This window comes from Marmota marmota, unplaced genomic scaffold (assembly GCF_001458135.2).
Source record: "Marmota marmota marmota unplaced genomic scaffold, marMar, whole genome shotgun sequence".
NCBI classification, from domain to species: Eukaryota; Metazoa; Chordata; class Mammalia; order Rodentia; family Sciuridae; genus Marmota; species Marmota marmota.
The window spans coordinates 8,121,662-8,136,330 of NW_026000221.1; the positions used below are offsets into that span (position 1 = coordinate 8,121,662).

At 37.6% G+C, this 14,669-nt stretch overlaps 1 protein-coding gene across 4 annotated transcripts in view; it reads right to left on the bottom strand.

Moving 5' to 3' along the window:
• Positions 1 to 14,669, bottom strand: part of Sema6a (semaphorin 6A) — a 127,801-nt gene that overhangs the window by 27,167 nt on the left and 85,965 nt on the right. For 2 of the 4 annotated variants that reach the window (XM_048792281.1, XM_048792283.1), the window contains 8 exons: positions 11,408 to 11,539; positions 9,130 to 9,285; positions 7,635 to 7,811; positions 7,113 to 7,253; positions 6,944 to 7,024; positions 4,624 to 4,682; positions 2,076 to 2,096; positions 1,889 to 1,939 (listed from right to left, as the gene is read on the bottom strand). In XM_048792281.1, the coding sequence (XP_048648238.1) occupies positions 1,889 to 1,939; positions 2,076 to 2,096; positions 4,624 to 4,682; positions 6,944 to 7,024; positions 7,113 to 7,253; positions 7,635 to 7,811; positions 9,130 to 9,285; positions 11,408 to 11,539 (818 nt within the window). The remainder of the gene's footprint in view (positions 1 to 1,888; positions 1,940 to 2,075; positions 2,097 to 4,623; positions 4,683 to 6,943; positions 7,025 to 7,112; positions 7,254 to 7,634; positions 7,812 to 9,129; positions 9,286 to 11,407; positions 11,540 to 14,669) is intronic. The other 2 variants (XM_048792282.1, XM_015488607.2) reach the window with 1 other exon arrangement.

The following is a 14,669-nucleotide window of genomic DNA, read 5'->3' on the forward strand; positions in this document are numbered from 1 at the left end:
AATCTCTTCTGGGTTTACTAACTTTGAAATAGGTATCTCTTATAATAGCTTATATGTCTCAAAAGTCTCCTGTATTTTTGTACATCCTGTCTAGACCATCATTCATTTTAATGGTCAATTAATCACCTAACGCCTTCACACTGAATATATTCAGCCTGAAATGGGCAGAATCATTAGCTGATAGGAAAATTCTGAATCTTTAGTTTCATTACAGAAACCACAGTTCAAGAGATAAGGATGAATGGACATTGTCCTTTAAAGTGTTAATATGGAAGAATTAAAAGGTACCTTTCCTTTGAAAAGGAAATAAGAGAGAAAGCCATAGCTTGAAGAGTGATTTTTGTTCATGGAGAGCATTTTATGGTTTAATTATTCTATCTATATAAGAAATTGCCTGGGAGTTAAATTTGGTCTTAGGATAACTGATGAATGTTAGGGAGGTTGCTGGTTCAGTTAGTTTGAAGGTCTGAATTTCTCAATATCTGATAAAGATTATTCAATTATCAGAAATGATTGTAAAGTATGATATTGGAAAAGAGCAAATGCTAAGTTGGTTTTCTTTTTGAAGGCTTAAGGCTAAGCTAGATGACATGTGCTTCCTGTGTGATTTTTTTTTGAGTCTATAGTGTTCAATATTCTGGTTTGAATTGTAGATGAGAGAATGTTAAAGGTGGATGAATTCTGTGGGCTCACCTACTCCATCCTGCCTCACTTCACAGCGGGCTGGTCAGGAGAAACCAGGCACGTTTTCCCATACAGCTCCAATTCATAAGATGATATTTAAGACTTTAAAGAGGCTTTTTATTTATGCTAATCAGACCCAGGGAGTGAACATTTACATGGAGCTATTGAACACATTTGTAGCCATCTTCAACCATTTCTTTGAATCTTACGTCCTCATTATTTTCCTTTCTTACCTCTGTTTTTCCTTCTTTGCCTTAATTGTCCCAGTCTATTTTATTACCTACCCCTTTATTTAAAATACTCTCCTGTCACTATTCCTTTGTTGCATATCTTAAGCATACAAACCATAAATAGCTGAACTCTTGTCACCATTAAAATGCAAAAGCATAAAGTTGCCATTGCACAGATGTTTTTCATTTGATATTTTTAAAAAACACATGGATTGTTTACTTAATAAATATTTGGTAGTACATTTGAGAAATCTAAATGGAATGGTTTCATCTCAACTTTTTGCACCAAGAGTTCAGAATATTCTGTTTATGGACTTTGTAACTGTGTTTAATATAATGCTCCTGTATTTCAGTCTGAGAACAATGGGATAAATCCTGTTTGCATATCATTTCCACTGCGTCACTCTTCCTTGTATATTCTCTGAAGAAAGAAGATATGTTTAAATATGCATACTTTTGTGAGCTTAAATTTTGATGACCAATTTCATGCTACATTGGAAAGTTTTGCCTAATAAGAACCTGGTGTCTATACCTGGTATAGATTTTCCCCTGTGGAAGGTAGTTCTGAGAGCCAGCATTTTGCAGGATGGTATTCTCTATCAGCTGAGGAGCTATATAGTCTATTTTAGTTATAAGAAATATTCTTTTATCTTGGATATACTTATGTCCAAAAGCAGTTTCTTTTCCCTCAAGAACTCATTAAATATATTCACCAAATTCCCAAAGGTTGGCATATTTCATGTTATATGGATTAAAAATTTAGGACTCAATCTCCTACATCAACTGTCTCATATAAGCAGAGTGGTTTTTGAAGCACAGTGAAATCTATAAATAATTTTTAGTGAATTGGGGCTCTGAAGTAACAAAGAATCTGGTCCATGATGTTTAGGAATGAAACTATAAACTACCACAGTATAAGTGACTTAAAGAATAAAAAAAAATATTTATGTATATATATATATCAATAAACTGACCATACACTGTGTTGTAAGACATTTCATGATCTGGTAGAAGAGTTGAAATGTCTATAAAAAATAATGAGGATAAAAAATTAATTAAAAAGAAACCTAAGGTTTGAAAATGCTCAAGAGGATTAGTGAAATAGGATTTCTCAGATAGATTTCCACTGATATTAAATTATGACAGTAATATCTTCCTTACCATTCAGTGCCACGAAGGAATCTGAAAGACAAAAGGGAGGAGGAGGTTACTTGATGTTTCACACTCTGCTTAGTGTGACTTACATAATAAGTGGGAATGAGCTAATCAGAACTATGCCAACACACAAGCCCGATACTGAGTAAGTGCTCTTAATTACTGCTTAGAACCTAAGGTGCTTTATACTAGGTCTGATTTCACACATCCATATCTCTTCCATCAAGTGAGTTTCCTCAAAGTTACTGCCAGGAGGCAGTGAAAAACCAAGAGTCAGCAGAGGAAATGGTCACTGTGATCACAAGTGATTCTGAGAATTCAGGTCCTACTTAATGTCGTTTTGGTAATGACATGCATGTGAATAAAATATGAAGCAACTGCACCACATGCTTAAAGAAAGAACTTTTCTTTATATTTTCTCTTCTCATTCTCATGACCATGCTAGAAAGAAGAGTCCAGTATCACAATGTTCTCAACTCAGCAGGGATTTCAGTTTGGAAATTAAAACAAAAAATCAAACCCACACACTTTTTAAGCAACATATGTATGTGTGTGTGCTGTTTTTGGGTCAGATCACTGGTTTGCTCAGCGTGTTACACAGCCTCTGACACTGGCTCCTTATGATCTCCTCATTTCCTCTTAAGGTCCTTTTAAAGAGTCATCATGCACCAATTGCCCAACTCCTCTCTGAACACCTATATATAAATAGGTATGTCTAATACAAGTAGTTCCTGTTCTAGTAGCACAGGGAGAAGAGAAGCCCTTGGGAAAGACAGGCAGGTGGAGGTGCAGCTCATTTCTTGCCCTGAGTGAGCCCCGCAAGGTGCTCAGGAAGGGAGTTCAAGGTCAGGGACGCACTAGGAAGAACAAAGGCAGGCGTAGGGGCTTGACTGTTGAAATGACCCTGGGAATAAAAAGCAAATCACTGGATTGGGTCTCCCCTATCCTGTATACAGAGGTTTCCTTAGCTTCCTCTGCCTGAGAACACAGATATGGGTGTGAGACTATTCATACAGTGGACACTTTCTAGAGGCACAGCAATCTTTACATTCTTAATGTATTTTCTGATTTAATCCAAAACTACACTGCTATCTTTCTACAGATGCTTATATCACCAGTTCATAAAAATATGAAAATGGTTCACTAAAGTGAGTTAATTAAACATACATATACCCCCAAACCTGTTTCCCCCAAAACTTAAGCTATAAGGCACTAAGATAATTAAGGTCCAGTGATCAAACCTCATATTGTCTCACTACTACACACTAAGGTACATATGCATGTGACATAGACATTTTGGTGATGATACTATCTCCTATGCTAATTTTAATTTGTAAATTGTGCATATGAAGACACATAAGGATTTTTTTTTGCACCATCCTTGTAAACAAAAAATTATATAGGGCAAAGAATTTGTGATTAGTCCTGTTTATTTGATTATATCTGATCTGTAAAAAAGCATAAGGTAGAAAGTTGGGCCACAGGTTAGTCTGAAATTTTCATACTCATGACTATATGACTTAGAATAATTTCCAAGATTTTCATTATAGAATCAAGTATCAGAAGTAATACAGTTTCATTCCCTTTGGAGATAATTTTTGGTGCCATTGTGAATGCAAGTTGTTTTGAAATTCAGCATATGTAACATTTAAAAAAATCGTAAACTAAACATTTTTCTAAGAGCTTGGCATTATTCCTTAAATTAGTATTAGTAAAACATTTTCAGGAGACTATTGATATTAGTCAGGTCATAGAACAACACAGGACAGGACTATTATTACTGTAATTTATATGTAATTCTGTCTAGTTGTCATAGATAAATAAAATGCTACCATTTAATAACAGAGGACTCTGAGATTGGCACAGTAAGCTAATTCCTATAAAAATGATATTTTGAATCACTTTGTGCTTATGAGTTATTTCTGAAAGTTTTTTCTACCACAAATGGTAATATACATAAATCTATTTTTAAAAAATAATTACTTTCGTTAGTCAATATGTTCAAAAAAGGATATAACAGTCTCAATTAAAAAGTTAGAGCAGAATGATCAATCTTATTATTATTTGGCTAAAAGTAACAGTATAATAGCACATTTTTAAAGAAAACAACAAAACTACCATTTTGTAATGGAAATGCTGACATAACTTACTGCTTTGCTATAATTAATATCTTCTAGAGTGAATTTGTTCCACAAAATGTGTGTCAACATTTATTTTTTATTTTTTTTAGTTGTACATGGACACAATATCTTTGTTTTATTTATTTACTTTTATGTGGTGCTGAGGATCGAACCCAGGGCCTCACATGTGCTAGGCGAGCACTCTACCGCTGAACCACAACCCCAGCCCCGGGGGGCAGCATTTATAGCAACAATATTGACCACACTGGATTTTACACACCCCACTTTCTTTACTTGATATTTAGAAGACAATTTCTGTTTATGCATGTTTCGGCATCAGCTGCATTCAGTCCATGTGTGGGATAATGTTTCTAGGCCATGTGATAAAAGCATCTTCACTCAAAGACGAACATGGATTAAAAAGCTTTACTTACTGTGACAGTCTCCCAGGCCATCTGTATTGCCACGCTCTATGTCCTGCTCAAAAGTCAGTCTTTAAAAAAAAGGAAGACAAAGAAAGACAGAAACAAACACAATAAATAAATTGAGCATGATTCAGGAATGAGTGTTAAGTTTCATGAAAGAAAGTAACACAGTTTGATAAATCGAGTGGCAGGTGCAAAAAAGAAATAGATAACAGCTTGAAAATTTATCTCTGAAGTTTATAGAAATGAGTGGTATGTGAATCTCCAAAGAGAATCCATGGTTTAAGCAGTTAATTCAGATCTTATTCAGGGAGTTAATCAGTTTGTAAAACTATTTACATTCTTTTTCTAGTTCCCTGAGCATTTCTTAAACATTCAAAAAGTTTAGATGTTAAAAAAAACACTCTTCATATAAGCAATGCAGAGGACTATAAATTAAAAAGGAGCCTTTTCTTCCCTAGTTTCTCTTCCACTATTATTCTTGCCTTCCGAGACCTTTTTCTATTTCTTTGCCTAGCAGAAACTTGTATATTGAAGTGTTCAAAGGTACAAATGGCCAGTGGATATGTGGGGCCTGAGTGGAAACAAAACCTGTTGGTGCATTGTGCTAGGACCATTTAGGATTTCTGCTCACTGCCAGCCCTGTCCTAGTCCTCAGGAATCTACACCCATGCATGTTCCATGTTCTTATAAGTCCATTAAGGCCACCAATGGGTTGTACAAGCTATATGACATTAACAAAGTCAATTTTAATAATACCTAATATTTTGATTTTTAAAATAAAACACATTAGTATCAGCCAAAGGAATCTGCCCTTTTTTGGACAAGGCTTATTCCCATAATACACTTGAAATTTCTATATTGTGACTGCCTTCAGAGTTTATTTGTAAGCCATATAAACTGTTTTGAATGTCACACCTTGATCTAATAATCCATCATGTTTAGTTTCTAGTGTCTTTTGCTGCATTAAAAATCAAATTCATCTTCAAAGGATAAAGATTTCTAGTGGTAATGAAAGCCAGTATTCATCAGGCCCTGAAGCTGACTCTCCAAGCAGAGTTCCACATGTTTTGAGCAATGCCAGTCATTGAAATATGTATGCAGCCCTTAAAGGAACTATTTTGGAGTTCTGGTGTTGATTAAAAATAGTTCATAATATATCTTTATATCTCTGTTCACACGTTGAATACACAAGAAAAGGTAAGTCATTTCTTAGCTTCCCTCCCCAGGTTTTATGATCTTTCTCCTCTACCTGGAAGATCTCACGAAAAGACACAAATTTCTAACTCTATAATATGACAACATTGCTACTAGCAAAGCTGCTCTAATAATATATAGTGAGTCAACTCCTTGCTTAAGTCAAGTTTCTAGGTCAGATTTGACAGTTATCATTATATGTGTTTATGGGAATACTTGTCCTCAAATTATGCAGGTGGTGATCATCAGCTATGCCCTTCTATTAATTTGTCTAGCTATTCTAAAATAGGAAAGGAGGCTCAGAGCTATGTGAAAATGGTTGTTTGCCCTTTGGATCTGGGGAGGCTCGAGGGATAGCTTTGTTGAAGGAAAGCCCTGTACTGCCATATGGCACCTTACTTGAGTTGCTGTAACCTGTCAAAGATGAATTGAATATTTTTCCAACTATTATTTTGGATTTCACATCTACTGAGGTCAAAACATAAAAAGAAAGGTCTTAGCCAATACCATTTAAGTATTTAAAACTAGCAATTTTAAACACTAAAATCACAGGCGTGGTAGACTGTCCTAGCTGACTAACTGGAGAATTGCCAAGAATTGATTGACTGCCTAACGAGTAATAGGGTCAACTGTTCTTTGGCAGAGGAGGAAGCTTTATTGGATGTATACGCCATGCTTGCAGCATAAATGTGTGGCTTAACAAATGCTCTGCAATTTCTTCTCAGCCCTGTACAGTCAATTATAAGAGTCGTTTTTGCAATGGCTAGACAAACCCCTCACTAATCTAATTGGTATCCCATTGCTCCTTTTCTCTGCTGTTCTTGCACTGTGATGATCAAGGCAGGCACCTTCTTGTCCCTCTCTCCAGGGAATACGTTGAAGCCCACTGTGTTTCCTTTCTGTGTGTTTTTAATCATGTGAGGGTGATTATTCAGTTGGAAATCTGCCACATCTGATGTCGTAGGAAGTCTATGAAATGAGGAAAGGAAAGATAACACCGACAGTCCTGTGGCTGAGGTGTGTGCACAGAAGGCTGAGTGCTGGTGTTGTGAGTGAGTGCAGTTAATCCCACATCTAGAATGTGTCACAGCCAAAGGCCACTCTGACCTCTCCCATACCTCAGGCTCCTTACCTGCTGTTGGGTGACAGATGAACACAGGAACCTGCTTCCTTTACCCACCCACAATATGGGTCTCTGGAGGCGATACAGGTTCTGTGGGAAGAAGATGATCGTCAGCTACCTAGGACTCCTTTCTAAGCATAGCAGAATTTTCTAATTGTCAATGTAGCAAAATACATACTTTTTACACTTCCCGTGTCGTTCACAGCGGCCAAGAGGAACCTTGATCACACAGGTGGAGAATGCGACGTACAGAGAGCTACTGGCTCTGTCCAGCTGCATGCCCATAATCCTTTTGTCTTCTACTCCATCATAACTGCATCTAGTTTTATGGGGCATAATAATATCATTCATAGGTTCTTTGGAGCAGTTTTCTTTTTGCTGCCACCACCCTCACACCTCACTTCACAGTTCACAAGGTGATCTCTCAATGTGATCTAACTAAAGGTGAAGCATATTCTGTGGACATGCACACACATGTGCATCTATAAACACACACACACACACACACACACACACACACACATATTAATGGCCAGGAAAAAAATAATGCTTTTAATGTGTTTAGAGATCTTTTTACTAACAGCTTGAAAAGTCACCTACAAATGCATAAAATGGAAGTCTATCTTGATTTTCTCTGAATGAAAGGAGGCCATAAAGCAAAACAAATTATTACTAAGAAAGGATCAAACACTCTACTTACTTTTCTGGGTTGTAAACGCTCATCTCCTCCAGGAAAAGACTGTCATTTAGGAAACCACTGTTTCCTATCCTAGCCAAGAACTTCAAGATGATTCCTTTTTCTGATCCCAGGAAAACCACAGTGTGATTCTGATACGGCCCAGCAGCAGTATCTACTGCAATTTTGGTCAGGCGGTATCTAAAAATGATAGAATCACATTGTTTAATCTCTTTGTTGGTCTATCAATAAGTGTCCCCTTTTCCACTTCAATTGTGACATAGCTTTCAATAATAACCTCAGGAAAAATATATGCATATAAATAATTCTCTCAAGCTATTCTGGTCCTTTATATCCATATGCAGAGCATTAGTATGCCTCCAATGGGGAGCAAAGAGGTATGTGTGTGTGGAGGCCAACTTCCATAATAAATACCCCTAACCATCTGAAACCACTCAACAATGATCCTTTTCATGATCAACAAGGAAAGACTGATGTCTCCTATGGAGAGGATAAGAAATAATAAGTGAACTAATTTAACAATCCTTTTAAGGTTGAAAAGCAATAGCTACCATTCTTCATACTCTTCCTCTGAGGTACAAAGCTTTCATCAACAAAATGCTAGACTAGATAGTTTTCTGATTGTTAGAGAGGGCTGTAAGAGTTCTGATTGTGCAGAGTTGATGGCACTATTAATATATATAATGACAAGCAACCCAAACCGGGTGCCTAGAATAAGTCCTACTGGGCATGATTTCTCTGAAATTCCTTGGTTATTCAGCCTGCCATAGACATGTATTTATCCTAAGTACCATGGCAGAAATCATGAGTCTTCCTGCAAATTATATACCATGGTTCCTATCTAATAGCCAAGAGCTATCGCAATACTTTAATATCTTTCAAAAAAGACAGGGTATAAAAATGATGATAAATTAACATTTGTTTGAAGACTGCCATACTTGGTTGGTACTTGGAACGTAAGCTCTAAATAAATAAAAGGAAGAATACTTCATGTTATTATAGATCTCTTTTGCCCACCACTTCAGAAAATTAATACTAAAATATGAGCCCTTCATGCTGGCATACTTCTGCAAATGTGGTACACATGCTGTTTGACAGTTAATAATCCAGGGGCCATGCTCATGTGAAATCTGCAGCATGTTTTGCCACCATAACCACCCAAACAGGTATCCACATCCAATCACTAGTTCTCTTTCACCACTCCTCTATTTTTGCACAGACTGGATTAATGAGCTAACCCGGAAGGAAATATCTTTCTTTCCTCTAATTGCTGGCATGTGTACAACTAGTCTGAAAACATTGGAACTCTCCTCACTGGGAATGTGGCTATGGGGATTTGATGGCATCCACCCAACCTGCCAGCATTTCATAGCTGAATCAATGCCCAGGATAGGAGAAGATGTTTGTGGCATTTCAAAGCATGAACCACTGATCGATTCTATGAGCATGAAACAAAGTCAGAGAAATCCATTTTGGACATGGTTTTCTTGGCACCCACCTGACCATCGTTCTCAGGAACCATGGTCTGTTGATGATGGAAGGTACTGCCTCATCCATGAGCGGGTGAGTCTTAATGAAGTTCAGGGTGTCATCAGGAAATTCATTGGAGGTGGCATATTTCTCTAAGGAGGATGAGCCAGCACAGCAACCTGGCCTAAAATGAAACAAAGGGTGGGAGGGAGGGGGTTTATTTCATGCCTTATGGCAAATTCTTTCAATGAACTGCTTCTCTAAGCATCTGGCATGAAAGAGAATGTACCGCAGGCAAGAGGAGGAAGTTGAACAATGCAGAATGCCACCAAATACAATACGCTGAGATTTCCTCTGGGCTGCCTCCTCATTCCATAAAGGAGCCTTCACCAGCTTAGTTCAGCTGCATGTTGGGGCAGCTTGGCTTGCTTCCAGAAGCACAAATGAACCCCAGCAAACAGCAATGGAGCTCTAAACAAGTGAGTTTGTGGTCTGCACATATCCCAGGGATGGCTCTACTTACTCAAAACCCTGCAAGAGGTTCTTGGGGGCATTTGTTCTACAAAGAGAGGAGTTAGTTGACTTTTTCCATAAGTGTAGAAAAGATGTTCAGAAAGTCACCTGGATACATACTAGCAAGGCTCAGTGTAACCATCTCTCATTACACGGGACTCAGAATTTGGGGGCTTGTTTTTTTTTTTTTATTACTGCTTTTATTTTTATGTGATTTTGGCAGGTATGAAAAATCAATTATAATAAAGATTCTTTCCTGCAAGTTCATTTCCTCATAATTGAATATAGCAAAATGCACTTGAACAAGAAAATCTATGGTTTCAGGAGTGAAGGAACTTCCCAGCAAAATCAGACTGGGAAACACTGAAGCCAGGAGCCCAGGTACCTGGTTGCTTCTTAGTGCAGGAGAGGAGTTGGGGTTCTCACGATGTTGACATGACCTACCTCCATGCCACATGTCTACTGTGTCATGGTGCCAACTCAGCCTTCCAGTGAATGCATCCTGATGTCTACAACAGGGACCAGGCAGGCGTGTGGAAGCATGTGGGCAAGTCCTCTGCCCTGCCGTGGTGGAAAAATCTTTTAAAAATGTGTCCTGGTGGTGATGGCTGAGTGATACCATCTTCACACACCAAATAGAGAGCTGGTATTCCTTGAAACCTGATCCCTTTGCCTGAACTTCTCCTTTCTGCTTATTGAGAAGGTGGTTCACAGTCCCAGGCAATGACTTAGAGAATCTAGCAGAGATTGCAGTAGCATGTTTTTCTCACTATGTCTGTTCTCCACAAGCAGCAGGGTATGAACAGACCAGTTAATTCAGGTGATGAAGATGAATGCTGACATGAGGGTTTCCTTGGAGTATAGTAGTTCACGGCGTCTAAGTTAGATCAATTAAATGCACTCATAGACTCATAGGTATTTCATGTCAGGAGGATGGGAGGTTTGGGGAGAAAGTTAGAAAGCAAAATGAAAAAGTAAGGCATTAGGCTTCTTTCCTGGGTCACGCAAATTCAGTGGAGCTATTTCAATGTAACTTAGTTTGCAAGTTTGGTAATGGATGTGTGGAGGATGTGGAACCCATACCAGGAAGGCACAGGAGTGGGGGTAGAGCTTCATCTTGTTTGTATTCAGTTAGAATTAGCTGTTTCCCTGGGAGGATCTAAGGAAGATTACATGGGACCTATTGTCTCTGGGCCATAGGCTTTCATTCGAGAAATTTTAGGGCACAATTTGCAAAGAGGTGACTAACACAGAACATGGCACAACAGAAATATCCTAATAGTCCACTGTTTCTGTCCTCAGCCTGGAGTCTTAGAGTCAACTCTGACCCAGCTTGATTCCCAAATCCAGGGAAACACCGTTTACATTTCATACATTATTAGAGAGATCCGTCTGTAAAATTGAGGGAAGCAAAAATAATTTCTCTAGTTATGTGAATTTACACAATATACTTTACCTCTCTAGGCCTCAGTTTTCCCCAATTACAGGCGAATGGGACTGGCTATATCAGATGGTTCCTATCATTCTGTTATTACATTAGATAAAATACATGCATAAAGGTTATGCAAGAGACTAGAGAGTCATCGTTTTGTATGTCCATAAGATAGTTCTGGATTTTGGTTAAGGGGATGAAGGCAAATGGTCTCCAAGGCCTTTCTATTGTTCTGGCATCTGTATCTGCCTGGCTAGCAAGGAAAATACCGGAATGCAGTTCACAGGATGTTCACTGTCAAAGGATCAAGTTCCCCCCATTTCTAGAAGTATAAAATAGCCAAATAAATATTAGCACATACCTAGGCTTAGGGACTCGTTCATCAGGAACTGGTGTCCAGGTGGAATCGGGAGACTTCTGTTCCTTGAATCTCCCAGTAAACACATTGGCAATGTCAAGCATGTCATAGGCACAAACTGCAGACCCAGGGATGCTGCAACATGACATTTCACAAAGTATTACACAAACATTATGCATGCAGTGTGCAAACACACTTTAAGAAACTTTCTTATTACAGGTGGAGGGAATTTAAAAGTCATACTGTGAACACTACAGATGTATGGGATCTTAACTCATGAAAAGAATGTTTCTGTCAATCATATTCGTATCAAGAGCTAGTTTACAGCAAAGCACATAGAGAAATAAAAAAAAATCTTCATGACTTCATTGTCTCTCAAACCACTTTTGTTTATAAAGGAACAATTATTCAATGGGCGATAGAAATTTCATGAATTCCCTGATATTGCTATCAATAATTCAAAGATAAAAAAGTCTCTGGAAAATGTTCTGCATCTCCAATGTTTGTGAAAATTTGAAAGAAAAGGACTCTACTATCCACACATTGCTTCTTTGAATTTGGATCTTTAAGCCAAAGACTGATGATGCAAGAATGTGGTATCGGTGGGAAGTGGTGGTTGTGAGGTGACCACACGTTTTACATTAGTTGCTGTATCTTTAAATTTTTATTTCCAGTTAATTTGCATGAGATTAAATAACTTAAGTCATAAAACATTATAACTTTCCAAATAAAGTACCCTATAAAGTGCTAAATAATAATAATGACAGTAATCTCCACCTATAATTACATCCTTGCCTGGCACTCCTGGAAGGACTTAGGCATTTTTGTTTTTTAATCAATGGTGGGAAGACATGAATAATTCATTCATCTGGGTATACTGTTTACATTTGAACCCATGTTTGTTTTGACTATGATCGCTCCTTGATTTTGATGAAATAAATTGTAGACACCAGCTGGCCAAGAGGTTTAATCAGGCTTTGAGGTAGTGAGCAGTCAGGGCAAGGGATAAGGCGCTCTGCAGTGTGGGAGCACGATCCAGCCAGGAGAAAGATTCAGTTTTTTGCAAAATGTTGAAAGGATATGGAAATCACTTCATACATGATTAGGAAAATTTTATGCCATCTTTAGTTTTATAACAATTACTGAAATATTACTAATAAAGCAAGAAATAGGGAGAGGATTAAAAAGCTTCTTTAAAACGAGGTGACAGGGTGAATTTTAAAGTCAGAATACATACATGTATTTGACATTCACTGAATTGCCTATTTAACACAGTAATCCCTATTTGCATTGGAATTTTGGAACCTAGCATTATTTATTTATTTATTTTTTCTTTTTCTTTTCTTTCTTTTTTTTTTTTCTTTTTCTTTTTTTTTTTTTTTTTTTTTTTTTTTTTTTTTGTGGTTCTGGGGATTGAACCCAGGGCCTTCTGCATTCAAGGCAAGCATTCTACCAACTAAGCTATATCCCTGGTCCTGTTTACTTAATTTTGTAAGATACTCTTTACTTCTTTCTCTCCTAAATGCAACAAGTTTACATATTTACCTTCCATATTAGGAAACATCAGATATATTGATTGAGAAATTTTATGATGCATCCATAATAACTAAGGAATCTGGGGTTTTTATAATCTTCCCAAGGTTAGAATCATTTGTAGTCTTTTTGTTTCTTCCTCCCCTTCCTTCCTGTCATCTTATCTCCACTCCTTTCTTTCCAACTTCTGATTATTAAACATGTATTTCTGAAATTCCTAATCTAAAGCAGTAAGTGCCCCATGACCAATAGAGGTCTTCCTTCATTTGGCTCACAGTTCAGTGTGGAAGCAAGTATAATTATAACAACTCCAAGGCAATCTTGTAAAAAGCAGCCCATAAAGAAGGTGCACAGAGTTTCACGGGAGGTGACTCAGCCAAGACTTGGAGCATGCACAGGGTTGCAATGGACAGATGTTGTTTGGACAGGCAGACATGGCAGAGAGCATCATGTATGTAGAGCACAGCACATTCTAGAACCAGACTTTGGTTCTGTAGGCTAGTGGCACAGGCTTTGTAGCAGAGGATGGAAGGAAGACAAGCTGAAGAGAGAAGGGAGCCACACCACAAGGGGGTTCGCATGCCATGCCAAGGAGCTTGGATTTCTTCCTCAGGGTAAAGAGAGCCCCTTAAGGATAGGAAACAACCTGACACACTAGTTTGCTTATGTGGACATGGAGTGGAAAGGGATAAAATCAGAGGGAGGAAAGCCAGAGAAAGATTGTAATTTATAAGTGAAAATGGGTATGCATATTTTTAAAATGGGAAACTAGATTACCATATTCTGATTTTTATTGAATAAATATAATTTCTGAGACTGCATAAACATCCCAGTGGATATTTCCTAGGGACCCTTTAAGAAATACTTCAGATGGAGTACCTATAACACAAGGGAACCCATTATGGGATTTTAATTACAAAGCAACTCATACTTTTTAAAACCCCAAAGTAGAAATGTGCTTTTAAGTCCCACTAGCCCTTGAATTCCCATTGACAAACACAGTATGCCTCTACAAAATCCTAGATAGATGGGTTTTTATATAAGAACAGTCAAGAGCTAATTTTTTTAATATATTTTTTTATTCTCAAGTCTAAAAATCCCTACAGATGGTTAAAGCTTACCTAAATCTAATCAAATAGTTCTTGCTGAAATATAGACTCATATTTTCATTTATCTTCAGTGGGAAACTCTTGACTCTTGCCCTCCATGTAATTGAGGAGCATGATTTCCACCTTCTGCTTGCTGTTTTCTGTGCTCTGCCTGATTCCTAAGCACTTCTTTCTAGATGCTATCCTCCAGTCTCATCATTTTTGTGCCTGTCATGTAGCACTCATCAAGTTCTTAAGAGTCTTTGTAAAAAGCAGAATACAAACATTGTATTCTTAGAGGATGATATTCCATCTAGACTATCAGAAATTATATACAGAACATGGTAGAGAAACTCAGATTTCATGACCATACCCAGAGTTAGGATCATTTTCACACAACAGTGCTAGACCTGTGATAGCTTTGTAGCTTCATGGAGAGCTGAGTACCAGGGACCCCTTACTTTCCTTCTATTCTGTAATATCCATACAGTTTTCACTGCTCTAGGGCCAATTATTAGTGTCTTAGCTTAACCACGCTTAGCTTAACCAAATTCAAAAATAGGAATGAATAGGCTGATATCCAATATCTCTAGGGATAGTTTTCGATGACTTATAAATCCTCACTAGAGCTAAGTTTGGGATTT